The following is a 21,318-nucleotide window of genomic DNA, read 5'->3' as shown; positions in this document are numbered from 1 at the left end:
TATGTCTATGATCATTGATCTACTGAAGAAGCTATCCCTTTTACTTTCTTTCTGTGCTCCAAATGTTTGGCTATACTGGTAAAGCTACCAGGTTATTAGCTAGCTAGCCAATGAGGTAACATGACTGAACAGAGTGTAAACAAATGGTTAGACAATGCGGTCCCTGAGAAGCGCTATAGGAAGAAGAAAAAATGTTGCGTCGGTAATAACGGGTCAGATCTTTAGACCTGGTTGGATTAGAAGCAACACTGAGCAAATCATAAATGAAACATTAAGGCCTGTACACTTGTTATAAAACTTTCTGTGCAGATCATCTCTCCCTATATACTGTAGGTCCGGCTGGTGCTTATCCCCAGTCCCAGGCTCTGCGTACTGTTTTTACAAGGCCTAAAAAGCATTAATGGAACATTAGGACTAAATGGCTTTGAACGGTCTATCCCTCCCTCTGGCAACAATGGCCCCGCTCGAAACACTTTTCCAGAGAGATCCAAAGCCCCATTTTTCTCTCTCTCTAACTCTCGCTCTCTGTTATCGGCATTTCTCTGCAAGCAATCACATTCTCCAAATTACCCACTAACTCAACAAAGGAGAAGTACATTTTTTTTATATACTTTCTCCCTTTTTTCCCTCTAAAATAATGTAGAAATGTGGAAAGCAAGAGAGGGAGAGTGAGAATCAGAGAGAGGGAGCAAAAGAGAGGCCCTGTGACATCGGCTGTGAAAGAACATCAGCTACAGTGAGCTCCTGTTTAATGATACACACGGTAATTAAATTAAAATGCTGTGAAAAGAGAGAAAGAAGGATAAATGGAGGTAGAGGCAGATAGAGAGGGAAATAGGGAGAGAGAAATAGCCCAACACCATATTTTTTTTTGGTGCATTTCTGTCTGTTCCTGGCATCCCTGTGACAGCTTTAATGTGTCTACTGCTCTTGTAGATTTTCTGAAGCAGGGTAAAGAGATGGAGACAGATGGTATATATACTGTATGTATTACTAGGCGCTCCTAAAATGGAGTGATTCCTCACAAAACCCAGACAAAACAACAACAAAAAATGATTTGGGGGATTTTCACGAAATGTAATCCATCGAATAGTCCTTTGGAGGAAGGATTGCTGACATGTATCTAAAAGCAAAATTGAGAAATAATTAATCAAAGTTGGCGTTTTTATGACATTTTGGCCACATCCGGCCTTCAAATCAAATCGTATTAGTCAGACGCGCCGAATACAACAGTGAAATGCTTACTTACAAGCCCCTAACCGACAATGCAGTTTAAAAAAATACGGATAAGAATAAGAGATAAAAGTAATAAGTAATTAAAGAGCAGCAGTAAAAAAAATAATATATACAGGGGGGTGCCGGTACAGAGTCAATGTGCGGGGGCACCGGTTAGTTGAGGTAGTATGTACATGTAGGTAGATTTAAGTAAAGTGACTATGCATAGCTGAGAGTGGAAGTGGTGTGGAGAGGGGAGGGGAGAGGGCAATGCGAATAGTCTGGCCATTTGACTAGACGTTCAGGAGTCTTATGGCTTGGGGGTAGAAGCCTCTTGGACCTAGACTTGGCGCTCTGGTACCGCTTGCCGTGTGGTGAACAATTATGACAGGAAATCATGCCCCGTTATGCCAAGCTCCATATGCAAATCACCCCTCTGCCCTTCCCTTATGATTAGGGCTCCGTTGTTTCATCTCCCCCAACGCGCTCAAAGGATCACTGCCATTAGAGACTGAAAACCGCAATACGTATTGACCATGCCTCTAAGGTGTGCATGCCCTGCCGAAGGACCCTAGGAATGCAGAATAGGTGCTTGGAGTTCGTCGGCCCCCGTCTGCACCAGTAATGCTAGCTTGGTGTGCAACGACCTGTGGTGGTTAATTATAACCAGAGATACTGGAATATAATGCACTCTGGTATAATTGTGGACTACTTGAAAAGGCGGGCCGAACAGGCCCCCATTAACATTGACGGGCTGTAGTGGAGCAGGTCGAGAGTTTCAAGTTCCTTGGTGTCCACATCATCATGGTCCAAACACACCGAGACAGTCGTGAAAAGGGCACGACAAAACCCTTTCCCCCTCAGGAGACTGAAAAGATTTGGCATGGGTTCCCAGATCTTCAAAAGGTTCTACAGCTGCACCATTGAGAGCATCCTGACCGGTTGCATCACCACCTGGTATGGCAACTGCTTGGCATCTGACCGTAAGGAGCTACAGATGGTAGTGCGTATAGCCCAGTACATCACTGGAGCCAATCTTCCTGCCATCCAGGACCTATATAATAGGAGGTGTCAGAGGAAAGACCATAAAATTGTCAGAGACTCCAGTCACCCAAGTTATAGACTGTTTTCTCTGCTACCGCACGGCAAACGGTACCGGAGCGCCAAGTCTAGGACCAAAAGGCTCCTTAACAGCTTCTACCCCCAAGCCATAAGACTGCTGAACAATTAATCAAATGACCACCGGACTATTTACATTTGTGACCCGATTCAGGAAACTAGGCAAGTCATGACTTCACAGGAGAGCTGTGTGAAAGTAAAACATTTTTTTTTTAATCAAAATGCATTTTTGGCAGAAATGCCTTCTCAAACATGTGAACTTTCATGTGCCTTAATATCAAACTTGTATGCCATCTGTAAATATGAATAAAAAAGTGTTAAATTACAAGCATAGTTGGTTTAGCCACAGAAAAAGCAGGCAACCTTCCCGATAGCCATGATTGGCTGAGATAATGAGTGGGCTGGACATGCCGAGAGATGAGTTTGGATTGGTGTGCCATATAGCACTCGTCTGTCTATTGGAGCTGGTCAGTATGTCTAGGTAATCGTGTGAAACGCAGCTTCTTTTTTTTTTAAATTGACCTCAGGTTCATCATGTTTCTATTGATCATCCTTGAGATGTTTCTACAACTTGATTGGAGTCCACCTGTGGAAAGGCACAAACCTGTCTATATAAAAAGGCCTCACAGTTGACAGAGCATGTCAAAGCAAAAACCAAGACATGAGGTCGAAGGAATTGTCAATAGAGCTCCGGGACAGGATTGTGTTGAGGCACCGATCTGGGAAGGGTACCAAAACATTTCTGTAGCATTGTAGGTTCCCAAGAACACAGTGGCCTCCATCATTCTTAAATGGAAGAAGTTTGGAACCATCAAGACTCTTCCTAGTTCTGGCCGCCCGGCCAAATTGAGCAATCGGGGAGAAGGGCCTTGGTCAGGGAGTGGGAAACTAGTCAGGATTGATGGAAAGATGAACGGAGAAAAGTACAGAGAGATCTTTGATGAAAACCTGCTCCAGAGCGCTCAGGACCTCGGGGGGGGTTCATCCTTCCAAAAGGACAACAACCCTAAGCCCACAGCCAAGACAAAGCAGGAGTGGCTTCGGGACAAGTCTCTGATTATCCTTGAGTGGCCCTGCCTGAGCCCGTACTTGAACCCGATCGAACATCTCTGGAGAGACCTGGAAATAGCTGTGCAGCGAAGTACCCCATCCACCCTGACAGAGATTGAGAGGATCTGCAGAGAAGAATGGGAGAAACTCCCCAAATGCAGGTGTGCCAAGCTTGTAGCGTCATACCCAAGAAGACTAGGCTGTAATCGTTGCCAAAGGTGCTTCACCAAAGTATTGAGTAAAGGGTCTGAATACTTACGTAAATGTAACAAAATGTGGGAAAAGTCAAGGCGTCTGAATACTTTCCGAATGCACTGTATCTGACCTGTTCAAACTTCAACATTGTACCTGTTTTGGTAAAAACATAGTCACAGATCTATTACCAGTGGCAGGTGTGTTCACAGAAACATGTATGGAGCCAGCACATGGAGACTTGCAAGAATGTGATGAAGTCCAGACTGACAGACTAGCTTGATACTGATGTAACTAAATGAGAGAGACCTGGCACTCAGCACTAACATTTTACTAGACAACTTTTACTTGTATAGTATTTTTTATTTTATTGATTTGAACGGTATCATTCAGTATGGGGAGGGAGAAACCCTGTGTATTCTGCACCAGGATCAGGGAACCCCTGTTGTATACGGGACACCACACAGGAAGGTGTGTGACATGTTTGCCAAAGTAATTTCATTACCACCAGACAAAATGCCGATAGGCACAGTATCTGTATCAGCTGGGAATGGTGAAAGGTACACATTGTTATATCAGCAGAATACTGCTTCCATGGTATTATATAAAAGGTTGTTTGGCAAGAACACATCCAAGAAACATCCACATCAAATCACACCCCCAAACCAACTCACGCTTGGCTTCTGTCATGGCCACCAGCAATTCTTGAGGACCAAGTTCCACTTTAAAGTTATTGCCCATTTTATACAGAGAATTTCGCATAGTAGGCAGTGTAACCAATCCCAGCCCTCTTTTTACTTGTATCATTGCACATCCAGCAAAACACCAGCAGAGGGCAACCATTTTGAATCCATTTTCACATTCACTCTGTTGGTAATGCTTACAAATTGGATCATAACTCTAAAAGTAGCAGAGATCCCCACCCCTATGGAACTTTGCTATGCCTACAAAGTATATTATGTTCAACAATATCTTTCCCAATCAAACATGTTTATATTTTTTTATATTTGTAAAGTAATGTCAAAAAAAAGTTCTTGAAATCAAAACACTACTGATATTACAGAGCAAACGATAAAGCTTCATATGACACCAATGTTTGCTTAGTAGCACCAACAGATGAAACACTATGGAGTCTTAAAGGAGGCCTGTGGAAGGCCAAATGTCATAAATATGCCAACTTTTATCAATTATTTCTCAATTATGCTTTTAGATACAAATGTCAAATATATGTCAACAATTCTTCCTTCAAAAGACTATTCTATGGATTACACTTTGTGAAATCCCATAAATCAATGGGCCCTGTCTGAGGTGATTGAGTAGGCAGCCAGCAGCACCACAGAAGGCAGTGCGCCACTGACAGAATTATGCAGAGGAGACAGTAAATAAAATAACAGACAGAGGTAAATATGCTGACTACCTGCTGCCTTGATGTAAACCTCCCTGCTTCACACAATGTTACCTGCTCTCTGAGACAGACATATTGACACACACAGAGAGACACACAGACAGAGAGACATGCAGGCAGGCGGTTAGGTATGCAGGCAGGCGGTTAGATATGCAGGCAAGCAGGCAGGCGGGCATACCCCCCATGCTATCCTAATCCCCTGGTCACCCATTAATATGTATGGACTGAGTCACAGCATTACTGTGCTTTTTATATAATATTCCATTCTCCCTGCAGGTATAGTGTGTGTGTGTGTGTGTGTGTGTGTGTGTGTGTGTGTGTGTGTGTGTGTGTGTGTGTGTGTTCCATCCCCCTGCGGAGCATGGAGATGTGAGTTAAGAGACGTGAAGATTAAAATCCCCATACCTGAGGCAGAGTACATAATTAAGTAGAGGGAATTTAATAAGTAAACAGCAGCTATGGGTTAAACCTTTTTATCCACTCACCTCCCTGAAAAGCACACACACACACGCACGCACACACACACACTCCCTTGGGACCATGCTAAAGTTTAATCTCTTCAAACTTCCCCTTCACACACACACCCTTCCCTCTGCCAGCATTGAACTGTAGCAGCTAGTAGTCTTGCATAATGAGAAGCTGTGACATTTGAGAGCATGGAGAGGACACACTGACAAATCCACCTAATGGTTCCTGACGCTTCAGCCTGTGAGTGAGGAGGGAAGTGGATTCTCCTGAACATGACACACCTCTCTGGTGGGAAGACAGGAGACAAAGGGTCCAGGAAGGCCCGGGGGCAGCATTGGTATTCTAGTATGATAATATGCCAGGGCTGGTATTCCAGTGAGTACGATATTAAACTGATTATGGCAGTAGGCAGATTATGCAATAGTCATGGAAACACCTTAATTCTGATTATATTAAATCGCCATAAGGTCCAAATTGAAGTATGCATATGTCGATTAAAACACCTGGTTTTCTGAGCAATCTTTCAACTTATTAGGACATGTAAAGACCTCAATCAGCGTTCCAGCTGTGTATTTGATCAGCTCATGTGCTACCACCAGCCGAGAGCCTCCCTCTTTAGCACAAGTGAAGTGAGTTCGGAACAACTGAATGCATGTGTCTTAGAAGTAGTTTTCACATACAAACTTTATATATGTCTGAACTCAGAATCAAATAGGCTTCCCAAAAATAACATGGTCACTGTGGTAGAATGTTTATTTTGATTGGCATTGATAAGAGTGCTAGCAGGTAGCCTGATTTCAGATGTGTTCATGTAAATATAATTATTAGGGAAATCGTTCTTCTTGCAAAGCATGTCAACGTTTTAATCTGACTATCCACAATAATCACATTATTGTGTACATGTAACTGTACTCGGTGACTACTTGCCAATAAGGGTATTACCTTTTCACAGGGTGTTCAAATTAACCTGCTACATTATGGTGCATGACAGTGGGTCAGCTCTCAGAGGAGGCGGCGTTACGCCGCTCCGCTCAGAGAGAGACATAGTTATGTAACGACACAGCAGAGTGTTAAGGCTGCAGGGTTTGCTGGAGGGCCAGGTTCAACACTGTCTATGGTAAATAAATTAGACCTGGCTGATTAGCAATGACCTCCCACGTGCTCACGCACGAACACAGAGTTTTACTCCCAGTGACTGTGTCCCGCACGAAGTTATTTAGGCTGACATTAAAGCCATTATTTCCAAGGTTGACCGGGGATAAAGAAAGTCTATTTGAGTTGTTGTGTGTTAAAATGGGCCAACCTGGCAAGAGGGAGAGCAACTTAGCTACCTGCCAATCCTATAGCCTACTGTAGGAACCAACAGCACAGAGGGAAATGATTAATATCACTCTTACCGCTGCCAAATAATCAATCCCATACACTGAACAATAAACTCCTTAGAGGAAAACCTACAGTCACTAACACAGTATAAAGGACTCTGTGCTAAAGGACTCTGTGCTATTTTCTATTTGATTTAACTAGGCAAGTCATTTAAGAACAAATTCTTATTTACAATGACGGCCTACCCCGGCCAAACCTTGACGCTGGTCCAATTGTGCGCCGCCCTATGGGACTCCCAATCACGACCGGTTGTGATACAGCCTGGAATCGAACCAGGGTCTGTAGTGACGCCTCTAGCACTGAGATGCGGTGCCTTAGACTGCTGTGCCACTTCTGAGCCCTCTGCTATGTCTCAGAAGTAAACCAGGATGTATCCCTGTTACTCCAGTACTGCTCAACAAAGCCATAGATGTCCGTCTGGGAGGAGATGAAGACAGATTTAGATGGTGATGTCATAAATAGGTTTTTAGAAAGGTATGACGCTCCAGGAAGTCAAGTGGAAGCCTTCTCACTGAACGGAACACAGTGAGTAGATAGGAATAATTGGCTCCCATGTATACTTCCTCTGTCTCATTTAGGGTGTAATCCATCTTTAGCTCACACTAGACTGATGTGTGTCATACTGCCACAGCTGGGTTTTGTTTGAATTAGGAGAATAAATCAGACTTTCTCGTTCAAAGCAGTGTTCCGAGGTAGAAACACTGTCAGCCATATTGGAATGTTAGTTGTAATAGTGTGGTTGTACTGACCTCAGGGTTGGTCCACTTGGTCTTGATATGGTCAGCCATGTTCTGTGTGCAGCCCAGCAGGTCATAACCCTCCCTGCTCTGGAGGAGAACAAAGAAAACACAGAGACAGACAGTCACACAATTTGAAGTTGGTTTGTTTTTGAACTTTGTAAAATTCCATCCCTCCTAGGCTTAATCTATTCCTCAGAGGCAAAATTATGATGATGATTACCCCACTTGGTTCATCACTAATTGGTACTATAATGATACTGAGTGTAAATGGGGCAGTGAGAATGTCATCTCTCTCCTCCCTGCGTAGTGATGATGATGTGTCATTCCCTCTCCTGCACATTATCCATGATATCTCCTCTGCCCACAGGGAGCAGTCAGTTAGTCAGTGAGTCACGGGATGGGACGGGCTGTAAAACGCCTGCAGTAAAAAGCCATCTGGGAAGGAATTGCTCCCTAGCCAAACAATAAAATAAATGTTGTTTCCATACAAATTATTAATAGGGCTAAATAATTGGGAGGATTTGTCATGAGGTCATTGTAGCCTTTACATGGTGGCATACTATTATTATTTTGACATGAAATCATTGTGTTAAACATATGGAGATACTCTGCTCAACTTTTATAAAGCCCTAGTGTGTTGACTGGAGGTAATGTATGCGTGCATGAGAGCTATTAGTCTACTGTAATCATGTAATATTACAGACACTACATAAACAATATTGATAGTATTGCTTCTACTATAGGGGATGTAATTTGCAGTAGAGGGCTTAGAATGAGTTACATACAGGCTGTCACTTCACTGTATGCCAGTGGAGGCTCCTCAGAGGAGGAAGGGGAGGAACATCCTCCTCAGTGAATTTCATGAAAATTAAAACGGTAAAACATTGAAAAAGTTATCCTTTTAAATACAACTATACTAAATATAATCACGTCACCAAATAATTGATTAAAACACACTATTTTGCAAAGAAAGTCTACAGTAGCCTCAACAGCTCTCTGTAGGGTAGCACCATGGTGTAGCCGGAAGACAGCTAGCTTCCGTCCTCTTCTGGGTACAATGACTTCAATACAAAACCTAGGAGGCTCATGGTTCTCACCCCCTTCCATAGACTTACACAGTAATTATGACAACTTCCGGAGGACGTACTCCAACCTATCAGAGCTGTTGCAGAATGAACAGACATGTTGTCCACCCAATCAAAGGATCAGAGAATTAATCTAGTACTGAAAGCATAAGCTACAGCAGTGCATAAAATGTGGTGAGTGGTTTACTCAAAGAGAAAGAACGACAGTAGTTGTACATTTCTTCCAAAATGAAAGAGAAGCAAGAAAGAAAGAGAGAGATTGTATTTTTTTCCCCTCACTTTGTTTCCCTTACTTAGCTAGCAAATGCAGCTAGCTAGTTAAGCCTACTCAAACAGAGGAATGCTATGTTAGCTAGCTGGCTATGACTATCCAACAGAACACTGGAACTCTTCCAAGTCTAGGTAAACTTTTGGTTTGACAAATTTATTGCCACCCCGCCGGTGTAAGTGCTTACTGACTTTACACTGTAACGTTACTACATGATTGTTGCGGGTTTACGAACACGTTAGTTCTATTAGCTACGCTGACTATGACGTTACTTTAGCTAATATTGTGACAACGATGTAGGCTGTGTGTAGTGGTTTGGCTTGGAAAGGTTTTTTCACCTGGTCACATACAGCTGATGTGCATTGAAATCCACAAGCGAAAGGAAGAGTTGAGAGGAGGAGAGCACATAGATGCGAGAAGGAATACGACGTGACTGATATGAAAGTGAACGTGATCAGGGGTGTATTCATTTTGCCAATTCTGTTGAAAAATGATTCTTATAACAGAAGCAAACGGACCAAAATGGGGATAAACATACCTGAATTTGTCCAATAGAAACTCTTGTTTGCAAATGTTGGACTAACGATTACACCCTATATCAGCTAGATGCAAGCAGGAGTGTGCAAGGCTTTATTAAATGTCACTGTCTGTCCATGTGTCACTGTCTGTCGCCTCAAATTTGTCTCTCGACCTGTGTGCACCTACATTGTAAAATTTCATTCATAGGCTAGGTTGTAGCAACCTTGTGATGGGTATAGGGAAACATTGAGTATCGTGTAGTAGTCTAAACCTATTGCTGTTACATTGAACTGGGTGAATGGAACATGAATGTCAGTCATCCAATATGCTGTAATAGAAATAAGGCCATGCTGACCGCCACTGCTATACAATCTCTATCCATGAAGAATACCTTTGCAGGTCATATAATCAAGGACACAGGTGGCAAGGATCTCTCTCCCCCTTTACAATGGAATGCAAGTTTAGAACTCTTGTTGGCCATTGTTAAGGGTCTGCATGTTTGTATACACTATATATACACAAAAGTATAAAAGGACACCCCTTCAGATTAGTGGATTATCTTGTGGCTGAATGGAAGCAAGTCCCAACAGCAATGTTCCAACATCTAGTGGAAAGCCTTCCCAGAAGAGTGGAGGCTGTTATGGCAGCCAAGGGGGGGACCAACTCCATATTAATGCCCATGATTTCGGAATGAGATGTTCGGCAAGCAGATGTCCACATACTTTTGGTCATGTACTGTAGTGTTTGTTAAAAATTGTGGGACTGTGCTTATATCCATGTTATAAATGTGGTACTGCGCTAATATGAAGGTTATTAACGGTGGTACATTGTAATATCTATGTTATAAACATGTGTTGACAGGTAGTGATCATTGCGAGTCCGCCTGCAGGTATGATGTCATTTAAGTGCGACTCACCTTCTGCCAGACGTAGGCCTCGCGCAAGGTGATGATCTCATGCTCGCGGTGCTCCCCCTGCACGGCACACACCACACAGATGACCTTCTCGTCAGTCTTGCAGTAAAGAGTACCCTCCTGGCCATGCTCATTACAGCGCAGCCTCTCCACTGTCACCGTCTCCCTCTTACTACCTCCCTCTGGGGCTGCCACTGCCTCTTCATCACCATCATCTTCATCATCAACTTTCCCCTCCCCCTGGACTCTCTCTCCTCCACATGCCTCATTCTCTTGTACCCCAATCCCACCCCATGCCCCATTTTCCACCACCTCTTGCTCTGCCCTACGCCCAATCTCTCGAACCCTTTCCTCCCCCGGCCCCTCCCCTGTGTCTCTGTCCCTGGCCAGCTGTTGGGACCGGGCCTGGGGCTGCGCCACTTCCTGGCTGTAGGGCGTCAGTAGGTGCCGTGTGCTGTGGACATGTTTCTCAGCGTGGGTAGAGCAGAAGGCGAAGCTGCAGGTGTAACACACCTGGGTTGCCTGCTGGGCCTCATCAGGCTCACAAGCGTCACATGACCCATCCATCTGTGGTAACTCCTCCTCCTCAGGTCCTCCACTTCCTCTCCAGGGTTCCCCTTGGTCTGTCATTGTGGTGGGTATGAGTAGGGTGAATAGAGGGCTAAGAGCAGGACACCCTGTAGGAGAGATCAGTAGTACAGGACAGAGTATATAAATAGTGGTGACCAGGGAACACATACTCACACCAAGCTCATGTAGTCAGAATGTTACAGTCAGCTCCTCTAGACATATCACATGTGTTTGGGAGGGACAGACAATCTCTCTAAGAATACAACAGTAATCTACACCTTTAACAAACACATCTTCCTACTGTACATCACCTAAGCAACAGTAACAAGTTGTAGCGACTACTGTCAGAGGGAAAACACAACCCAATTCTTCCACAGGTACTGTACTGGGTTGGGTAGGTTACTTTCTAAATGTAATCCGTTACAGTTACCTGTCCAAAATTGTAATCAGCAAAGTAATTTTTGTATTAACCAAACTCAGTAAAGTAATCTGATTACTTTGGGTTACTTTCCCCTTAAGAGGCAATTAGAAGATGACAAAGATCTATTGCAGGATAAATCAATGTTAGAGTTTACATAGCTTGCCATAAATCGATGTTGCATTTTACTTTATGGGTTGGTTATGTAGGCCTCTTATAACCCATTGCTTTCTACTACAGATAATAATACGATTAGGCTTTATGGTTACAAAAAAAGTCCGTCAGATTTCCCGTCATTCCAATTAATTTAATACCCCTTGATCTTCAAGAATATTAAATATGGAAATATAGACTAGCCAAATAGTTTTACCTGAGCATATACACACACACTTTTTTTTTTTCATACTCAGGCGGGGTCTCAATTTACTGTTGAGAATTAGAATAGTAGGATACACAAGGTGCAATTTTGAAATGTTGTGTATCAGCAGTATTTTATCTTGTCACTCAAATTAGCCATGTCAGCTAACAATTTTTTGATTGGTAAATTAGTCTAGCCAGATATCTAAACTATTAATAATGGTCTAATACCTACTGGGCACATACCCAGAGGCCCTGCCCAACCAAAGCTCGCTTAGGGTCTCTAGGGCCGGCCCTGAATCATTTACCCAACCAAGGAGGGCCCCCCAGTTACCCATGTGGGCCCCCTACCTCTTCTCCTCCTCCCATTTGATGATTAGCAGAGCGGGCTCCTGTGGTTGACGGTTGCAGTAAAAAAATGTTGATATAAATATACACTACCGGTCAAAAGTTTTAGAACACCTACTCATTCAAGGGTTTTTCTTTATTTTTACAATGTAGAATAATAGCAAAGACATCAAAACTATGAAATAACACTTATAGAATCATGTAGTAACCCCCCCCCCCAAAAAATTGTTAAATCTAAATATATTTTATATTTGAGATTCTTCAAAATAGCCTTGATGACAGCTTTGCACACTCTTGGCATTCTCTCAACCAGCTTCACCTGGAATGCTTTTCCAACAGTCTTGAAGGAATTCCCACATATGCTGAGCACTTGTTGACTCCTCCCAAACCATCTCAATTTGGTTGAGGTCGGGGGATTGTGGAGGCCAGGTTATCTGAAGCAGCACTACATCACTCAACCTTCTTGGTCAAATAGCCCTTAAACAGTCTGGAGGTGTGTTGGGTCATTGTCCAGTTGAAAAACATATTATATTCCCACTAAGCCCAAACCAGATGGGATGGCATATTGCTGCAGAATGCTGTGGTAGCCATGCTGCTTAAGTGTGCCTTGAATTGTAAATAAATCACTGACAGTGTCATTAGCAAAGCCCCCCTACACCAAACCCCTCCTCCATGCTTTATGGTGGGAAATACACATGTGGAGATCATCCGTTCACCTACACAGCGTCTCACAAAGACACGGCGGTAGGAACCAAAAATCTCCAATTTGGACTCCAGACCAAAGGACAAATTTCCACCGGTCTAATGTCCATTGCTCGTGTTTCTTGGCCCAAGCAAGTCTCTTCTTCTGTTTGGTGTCCTTTAGTAGTGGTTTCTTTGCAGCAATTCAAACATGAAGACCTGATTCACGCAGTCTCCTCTGAACAGTTGATGTTGAGAAGTCTGTTACTGAGTGTCTGTTACTTGAACTCTGAGTAGCATTTATTTGGGCTGCAATTTCTGAGGCTGGTAACTAATGAATTTATCCTTTGCAGCAGAGGTAACTCTGGGTCTTCCTTTCCTGTGGCTGTCCACATGAGAGCCAGTTTCATCATAGCACTTGATGGGTTTTGCGACTGCGCTCGAAGAAACGTTCAAATTCTTTAAATGTTCCGCATTGACTGACGGATGGACTGTCGTTTCGCTTTGCTTATTTGAGCTGTTCTTGCCATAATATGGACTTTGTCTATTACCAAATAGGGCTATCTTCTGTATACCAACCCTACCTTGTCACAACACAACTGATTGGCTGAAAAGCATTAAGGAAAGAAAGAAATTCCACAAATTAACTTTTAACAATGGACACCTGTTAATTGAAATGCATTCCAGGTAAACTACAATTTATGCATATTCAACGGGTGTTGAATATGCCACTGCTGTCATCCTTACTTCCAAGCATTTATTCAAGTTGGATAATCTTTGGATGCCGACAGCAGTCACACATTGGAAGACATAGCTTGGACTATGGCCTATGAAAGCCTGTTCCTGCTCTTTTCCCACAATCCACCAAACATTTGGTGTGTAATAGTGGTCTCTGACTTGTGGTCAGACTCATGTGGAACAAACTTAAACTTGTGCCTTTTTTCAATGCTGATTTGAATGTAATTGAGAAAACAGAAAAATGTCAAAGATAAATATTTTCTTCTAATCCTAGAAGTAATCATCTGTAATCTGATTACAATATTTTTGCTGGTAATTTAACAGATTACGGTTAGGTGTTTTGCAATAAGTTACTCCCCAACCCTGAGACTGTACCTGCCAAGGTTTACTGTCTTGGTCTGCGCACACACACACACACACACACACACACACACTCTCTCTCTGGGCAAGCTCTTTTTCCATGGACCAGTGCCAAGGGTGGGTGGAGATTTTACTTATTAAGGGCCAATGGAATTGTATAAAATGTATAAAACTCCGCCCACCCGGGACACCGGCCATGCAGAATGAACTCCCTTTCTCTCTTCCCTCCTGTCAATCGTCAGACCTTGACCTTTTTTTTTTTTTAATCGCTTCACTCGTCATCTTTTGCTCCTGTCCCTCTTTCATTTCACTCTACAGGAGAGCATATGAGAATGCAGGCTACCCGCACTGCCTACCCGACACACACAGCAGGACCTAAGCTTCATACAAACCCATTATGTGGCAATATATTGAATCACTCCAATTTGGTATCCTTCTGCGCGGAAGGATACATTCCGAGTAAGATTAGTCCCATGTACTGGGTAGTGCTGCTGCCGCCGCACTACTTCCAAATCTTCCATTTCTCGGCTCATTCCAGGGAGGATTCACTTGTTAAGAGCTCTATATTAGAGAGTGTATAGGCGCAGAAGTATACCCACTGCTATTCAATAGCTTGGAGCAGCTAGCTAGCCTCTCCATCTGGGTGCTCTGCTGTCCCCGCACTCGGTTTGGCTTGTGTCATCTCGTTCGGGTTTTGTTCTTGTTTTTAAATCACTCGTGACAGTGTACCAACCCGAGAAATACTCGGTTTGGTCGACCAGTATTGCGGCGCTGGCGGTTTGTCTTAGTTGTCTGTGGGACTCTGTCCACCAGAACCCTCACGGTTTTAGCCTTCCGGTTCTGGGACCGGCTACCCTGCAGCCATCTTGCCTAGACTCTTGCGTGTTCCACAGTGAACAAGCTATGCAAAGAGGCTAGCTTAATGAGGTGTGACCATTACAGGACAAAGCACAATTATAAATACACTGTACACTTCCCTTAAGTCCTGCCATCCGGAACCCCGGTGTATATACCAAGAAATAAGCTATAAAAGGTGGCTTGAGTTACAGCTGACCAACACTGTATAAAGCAAGAAATAAGATATAAACGTGTGAGGTAGAATGCCCTGCCCCTTCACAGTCAGGCAGTTCACACTCCATGTGTCCACCTTCACATAGTCTGTGTTCAAAATACCCACTTGCATTCTGCGTTCTCCCGTTCTTTCAAGCGTGATCTTCCGAGAACACCTGAAACAGCACATCGTGTCGATTGGGAGAACGCAGAACGCTTAAAATCCCAAAAAATGTAAAGGTACCTCGACGTGACCTCTAACCTAAACTTCATCACGCACCTGGCGTCAACAAAGATATATTGTGTAGCATAAAAGCAGGTGGACCCCCCTTCAAATTAGTGGATTTGGCTATTTCAGCCACACCGTTGCTGACAGATGTATAAAATCGAGCACACAACCATGCAATCTCCATACACAAACAGTGGCAGTAGTATTGTCTTACTGAAGAGCTCAGTGACTTTCAACGTGGCACCATCATAGCATGCCACCTTTCCAACAAGTTAGATAATCACATTTCTGCCTGCTAGAACTGCCACGGTCAACTGTATGTGCTCTTATTGTGAAGTAGAAACATCTAGGAGCAACAATGGTACAGCCGCAAAGTCGTAGGCCACACAAGCTCACAGAACGGGACTGCCGAGTGCTGAAGTGGGTAGCAAGAAAAAAAAATTGTCTGTCCTAAGATGCAACACTCACTACTGAGTTCCAAACTGTCTCTTCCCTGTGGCTCAGTTGGTAGAGCATGGTGTTTGCAACGCCAGCATAGTGTGTGCAACGCCTGGGTTGTGGGTTCGATTCCCACGGGGGGCCAGTACAAAAACAAATGCATGAAATGAAATGTATGCATTCACTACTGTAAGTCGCTCTGGATAAGAGCGTCTGCTAAATGACTAAAATGTAAATGTAAAATGTCTTGAAACAACGTCAACACAAGAACTGTTTGTTGGGATCTTAATAAAACGGGTTTCCGTGGTCTGAGGCTGTTTTTAATGGTTTGGGCTAGGCCTCTTAGTTCCAGTAAAGGGAAATCTTAACGCTACAGCATACAATGACATTCCAGACGATTCTGTGCTTCCAACTTTGTGGCAACAGTTTGGGGAAGGCCCTTTCCTGTTTCAGCATGACAATGCCCCTGTGCACAAAGCGAGGTCCATACAGAAATGGTTTGTGGAGATCGGTGTGGAAGAACTAGACTGGCCTGCACAGAGCCTTGACCTCAACCCCATCGAACACCTTTGGGATGAATTGGAACGCCGACTGTGAGCCAGGCCTAATCGTCCAACATCAGTGCCCAACCTCACTAATGCGGTTGTGGCTGAATGTAAGCCCCCACAGCAATATTCCAACATCTAGTGGAAAGCCTTCCCAGAAGAGTGGAGGCTGTTATAGCAGCAAAGGGGGACCAACTCCATATTAATGCCAATGATTTTGGAATGAGATGTTTGATGAGCAGGTGTCCACATACTTTTAGTCATGTAGTGTAGCTAGCTACGTCCGTTTACAATATACCCAATGTAGTAGTGTTAGCCACTAGTGCTACCAATTCAGTGAAGGACTATCCCAGAATGGAAATATTTAACACAAATACTAAGTAAAAAAGGAACAGAATCGAGTCTCTCAGTACCGGTCACTAAATTAAGCTGAAACCAACCAGAATTGCTTGGTCTGCTGCTACATCATTGTGGACGTATGACAGGTAAGCTTTCATGCACTGTACCATGGCTGAAGAAACAAAATAATAATGAAATAGTGAAATAAGCTATTTTGCTTACTGTTTAAGAATGATACATAGCCAGAATATTGGTGTTTCACTGTAAATCTTATATTGCATTGCATTAGGACTGCTGGTGTTTTATTTCCAACGAGCAGGCTTTTACATTGTGATAAATTCATATTGCATATTATTCAATTACACCGATGTTAAAGATAGCTTGGTTTGATATTCACCCTATGCATTGATAACTAATTGATAGGCAATATGATTCAATACAACTAGATTAGGTCTAGACTACATCTTAATGTAAACTAAATGTATTAGATACAAAACAAACACTGGCATATTATAAAGGAGAACATGTCCAAATTAATTATATGCATACATATCAAACAGGAATATATATTAAATGAATACACCAAATATTATTAATGCCTTTCTCTCTCCTTGCAGGGGATTAGACAGATGAACTGCAGTCCCCAGATGCCCATGCCTCAAAACCAGAATTGTGTGGAGACATCAACACTGGTTATTTCTTATAAAATATGAACCATTGTTTTCCTGTATCTGTGTACAGTATGAATACAACAGGATACACATTGGCCAAAGAAATGCTTACGTGCAGGTTCATTCTCGACAAAGTAACAATAAGAAATAAAATGAATACCAACAAAAAGTAAATGGTTCAGTAGCAAAAACCTTTAATCAACCCCAAGAGAGACACATCAAGGAGATGAACATTCAAAAGCTTGTTCAGGACACGAGGGCACATTTTTTTCACTACAACCACAGGTTTTTTTTTTTTTTTTAATACACAGGTCAGGAGTTTATAGGTTTTTGTGCCAACCTTTCACCAACACCTCATTCAACTAATTGTGGTCTAAATTGTAGACAAATAGTTGAACATGGTGTCTGCTGGGCAGTAATAAAATGTGCACACAGTACAGTACCCTGGGGCAGAAATCATCCACATCTGTATTTTAGAATGAGCTTCATATGTTACAATGAGCTGACAATTCTGCATGATGGGAGAATACTGTGTGGATCCACTTCTAACATAGTGACGTTGCACACTGCTGAATAAGTTCCTGACTAAACTCCTGTGATAGGGTGATTTTCCTGGTGGACAGGTTCTCAAATTCTTCACTGTCTTGGTGATGGGGTGGGATGTGTGTCAACCTGAGGAAAACAGAGCAGAAACATAAAGCCAAGGGAGGGTAAATTAACCTCACTGCTCAAATTTAAAATGCTGGTTGAAACTGCTGAGAACCACAACTAGCTTTGTTAATGTGCAATGGTTTTTCATATTCATAGGCTTGATCACGTAAGTTTTAAAACGTTAATTTCATTATATGCAATGGTGAAACAAGAGGGGAGGGGAAAGTGACAAGAAGAAAGTTGGCTAACGTTAGGTAAACATACTACATGTATGTATTTACTGATAATTTAAGAATGCACAAATAACTTGCCTGGCTAGCAAGCCTAGATTGAACAGAACACCGCTAGCTGCATTTCCTGCAGTTTTTTTAAAATCAGATGTTAAAATGTCTTGCCTCCAAACCAGTCGGCGCAGTGACTCAACATTTGAATGAAACATTTATATGAAAGTAATTGGTTCAACATTTTAACAAAATATCGTAAATCAATAAAGCTAATACTTACATTTTACAAAGTTATTCCTTATTCCTCTGGAACATTTTCTCCCAAGCACGGACCACAGACCCCGTTAATTCAAAAGTTTCGCTGTGTCGCAAGGTGTTATGGGATATCCTCCCCGGCTAACGAAAAAATATGCTCCCATACGTGCTTTGTTTTTCAGACCTTTCGCTTATAGAACTTCCGGTAAAAAAATAAGAAAAATCCGATAAACTTTGTACATACTTACCTTTTCGCGTCGCACTTGAGAAATGACAGTTGGCTTACGTACTCGCTATACGCTCTAGATAGAACACAAGTATGCATTTTGGAACATAGTAATAGTGTATGAGACAAAGGCTGGTACTGTAGGTCCGTAGTAATATGTACGATTATACACAGCAGGGCCTAAAATTCATTCAAACCCGCTCTTTTGCTTTCTATTCAGTTCTCCCTCTCTCTTTGTATTTTTCTCTATGTTGGGGCCTATCCCTCCTGAACACTGCTCGGGTATTCTCTCTCCTTCCTGACACAAACATCCAGCACAAACCGGGCTTCGCTGCCAAAAAAATCCCCCTCTTCTCCCCTCTGCTATATCCAATTCTCTGACTCATTCACACACTAACTTTTCCCCTGTGAGGCCTACCAGTGTGCAGCTCAGTTCAAATGGGTACTCACTGCTGGTATTTCTGTGAGGCAGGCTCTGCAGTCACGTTCTCTTTCTGTCGCTCTTCGTTTCACTCTCTCTGCTAGGGCGAGCACAGCCAGTGTTGACGTTAGCTAGCTGGCACTTCCTTATGCCAACTGCCCTGGTCTGTTGTGCTCTAGCCTGCTCTACTTTCACTTCACAGCTGAAGCTCTGGCTGCATTCACTTCCTTGTTTTCCTCAGCTGCTGGGTATACATTTTCTCCCCCCTTCTCTCTTTACTTCCTGGTTCTCTAGCGGCAGCCGGAAAGAGAGACACAGAGGTGGGAGAGAGAAACTATCTTGACAACCATTAAAGGCAGAGGGAGCAGCCCGCTAGCAAACACAGACAACGGAGCAGGATTAGAAGGCTTCAGAGGGAGAGTAAACAAACTCTTCCACCGTTGTCCTCAGAGAGAGCTAAGAGGCTATTGTGCTAGGCTCCACATAAGCAGAAGTGTTTAGAGTGCTGCCTGCTACTCTATGGTGAAACATAAATACATTTTTCATTAACTAAACCGGCTACGTTGAGTGGCATGTGCTATTTTAGACGCTTGACACGCTGAAAGTCCGCCTCTCCCATCTACTCATTGTTTTTTTTAGGAGAATACTAACCCACATGGGTGATTGAAAAATGAACAAGGTCCACACTCCAGTCCATTTGGTGGCGGTAATGCACCTTAAAGTTGGTTGCCAACTGCCATATAGAATCCACAGAAGAAGAAAAATACAAAATACGAGAGATTAATAAAAGAGAACTAACTAAAAACTCTCTAGGTTTCCCCTTTATCTGTGGATTAAATGTCAGATTAGAAAAAACACGATTTTATATGACACAAAATTGGTCAAAATTCTACAAAGATCCAGCAAAAAAAAGTACCATATGCATTTCAGGTAAAATAACCCAATGATTATCTAACAAGACAAATTACCTAGCAACAGCAAACTAGAAATGTCCATTAATGGTTCATCTGTGTTTTGACCTGTCACCAAATTAATATAGTTGGTTCACACTTGGTTTTGCTATTTTAACTGGTGTGTCATGAATGCATCTGGTGGGAATAGACAAAATCAACATGCGCATGATGGAGGATGCATGCACGGAGCCAGTTTGGTCAAGGTGTAAACTGAAATTACAGTCTGAGTGGGCCTCGGAGGATGCAGACAAAGATGTGTTGCCAATTGCAAAATATAAAAGAATAAAGCCAGACAAGCCACACTGCAAGAGAATAAACAACAGAGACAAAAAAAAAAGCATTTAGCACAAACAGATGAGAAAATTATATTTTCCAAATCTTTAGTGATTTCCAGTGGAAAATAAGGACGGCTAAAAAAATAATCGGAAAGTCAGATTTCAACAAAGACAACACTTGATATAGCTCACTTGGGTAGTTTCACGAGAGTCCCTTTTGGGTTGTGTAACTTGGTGGGGAATAAAACATTCACCTCATTTTCATTCTGTCATGACCAGCACATTCAACTTAATAAAAAACACGTTTTCCCATCTCAAGATGTTAAATAAAAAACAGACTATAGTAAAGTAAGTGGCTTTTAGGTACCAAATTAAGTAACTGGGTTGATGATTTAATCTTAAATCGGCCATAAATCCCCTCATGACAGGGGAAATGGACGATTGTGGTGTGCAACAGGGAAGGGCAATTAAATGCAAGCTATACAAAAGCATAAAAAAATGTAATTGTTAAAACATTTCTAGCCTGTCTATGGGTAACATTGTTGAAGTGTTACGCTCGACCCACTCAGTTTTGCACTAGAAAGTGGCCAAAAAGAGTAGAACCAGCTCACTTGTTTTTACACTATGATTTGACTATTAGATGTTCAATGTTTATTTTGAAAAAAATATTTTAAAAGGAATAGCTTCACCAAATTAAAAGAGAGTTCAGTTCACGTAACAGGGTTTACCTTAAATTGAGGGATAGCCCCCCCCCTTAAAATGGCTCACTAATCACATTAAATAAATAACAGTCATCAGGAATAATGTTCTCAAAACAACAAAATAACTAGGGCTTTACAAGGATGGTGATAACCTGGAGAAGGTTTGGGTTTAAGTGGGATAACATCCTCTGAGAAGTCAGAGAGAGTGCATATTTTGAATGTGGTCTATATTAAAGGACACTTAATTAAATATAACAGGCTTTTAAAATCCAATATTGGTGAACAATTTCTGCTTAAAATATGAAAGGGATGCTAAAGGGCCTCAATTCGTGGAATAACCCACCTCAGAGTGAAACTATGCAGAGGGTTAAGTAAGCTCTAATTGACAAGATATGGCAAGACCACATAACTTACTCACTATAGAACATCATTTCCTTTTTATGCACTTTTTCTCTATGCTTATTCTGACCTTGAACTTTAGTATGAGAATAGCATGCTATTCACCCACTAA

General features: G+C 42.4%; 1 protein-coding gene across 3 annotated transcripts in view; it reads right to left on the bottom strand.

Annotated features, from left to right (window-relative positions):
* trim44 (tripartite motif containing 44) overlaps positions 1-19,210 on the bottom strand; it is a 67,468-nt gene extending 48,258 nt beyond the window's left edge. For 2 of the 3 annotated variants that reach the window (XM_014148330.2, XM_014148333.2), the window contains exons 1-3: positions 18,908-19,210; positions 10,361-11,034; positions 7,582-7,659 (exon numbers count right to left, since the gene is read on the bottom strand). In XM_014148330.2, the coding sequence (XP_014003805.2) occupies positions 7,582-7,659; positions 10,361-10,987 (705 nt within the window). In that variant the 5' untranslated portion in view covers positions 10,988-11,034; positions 18,908-19,210. Of the gene's footprint in view, positions 1-7,581; positions 7,660-10,360; positions 11,048-18,907 lie in introns of all 3 variants that reach the window. The other variant, XM_014148331.2, reaches the window with a different exon arrangement.
* Positions 19,211-21,318: the final 2,108 nt, after the last annotated feature.

The sequence above is a fragment of the Salmo salar genome, chromosome ssa16 (genome assembly GCF_905237065.1).
Source record: "Salmo salar chromosome ssa16, Ssal_v3.1, whole genome shotgun sequence".
Lineage (NCBI taxonomy): Eukaryota > Metazoa > Chordata > Actinopteri > Salmoniformes > Salmonidae > Salmo > Salmo salar.
The sequence above is the reverse complement of the archived record's forward strand: the minus strand, read 5'-3'. Positions and strand labels throughout refer to the sequence as shown.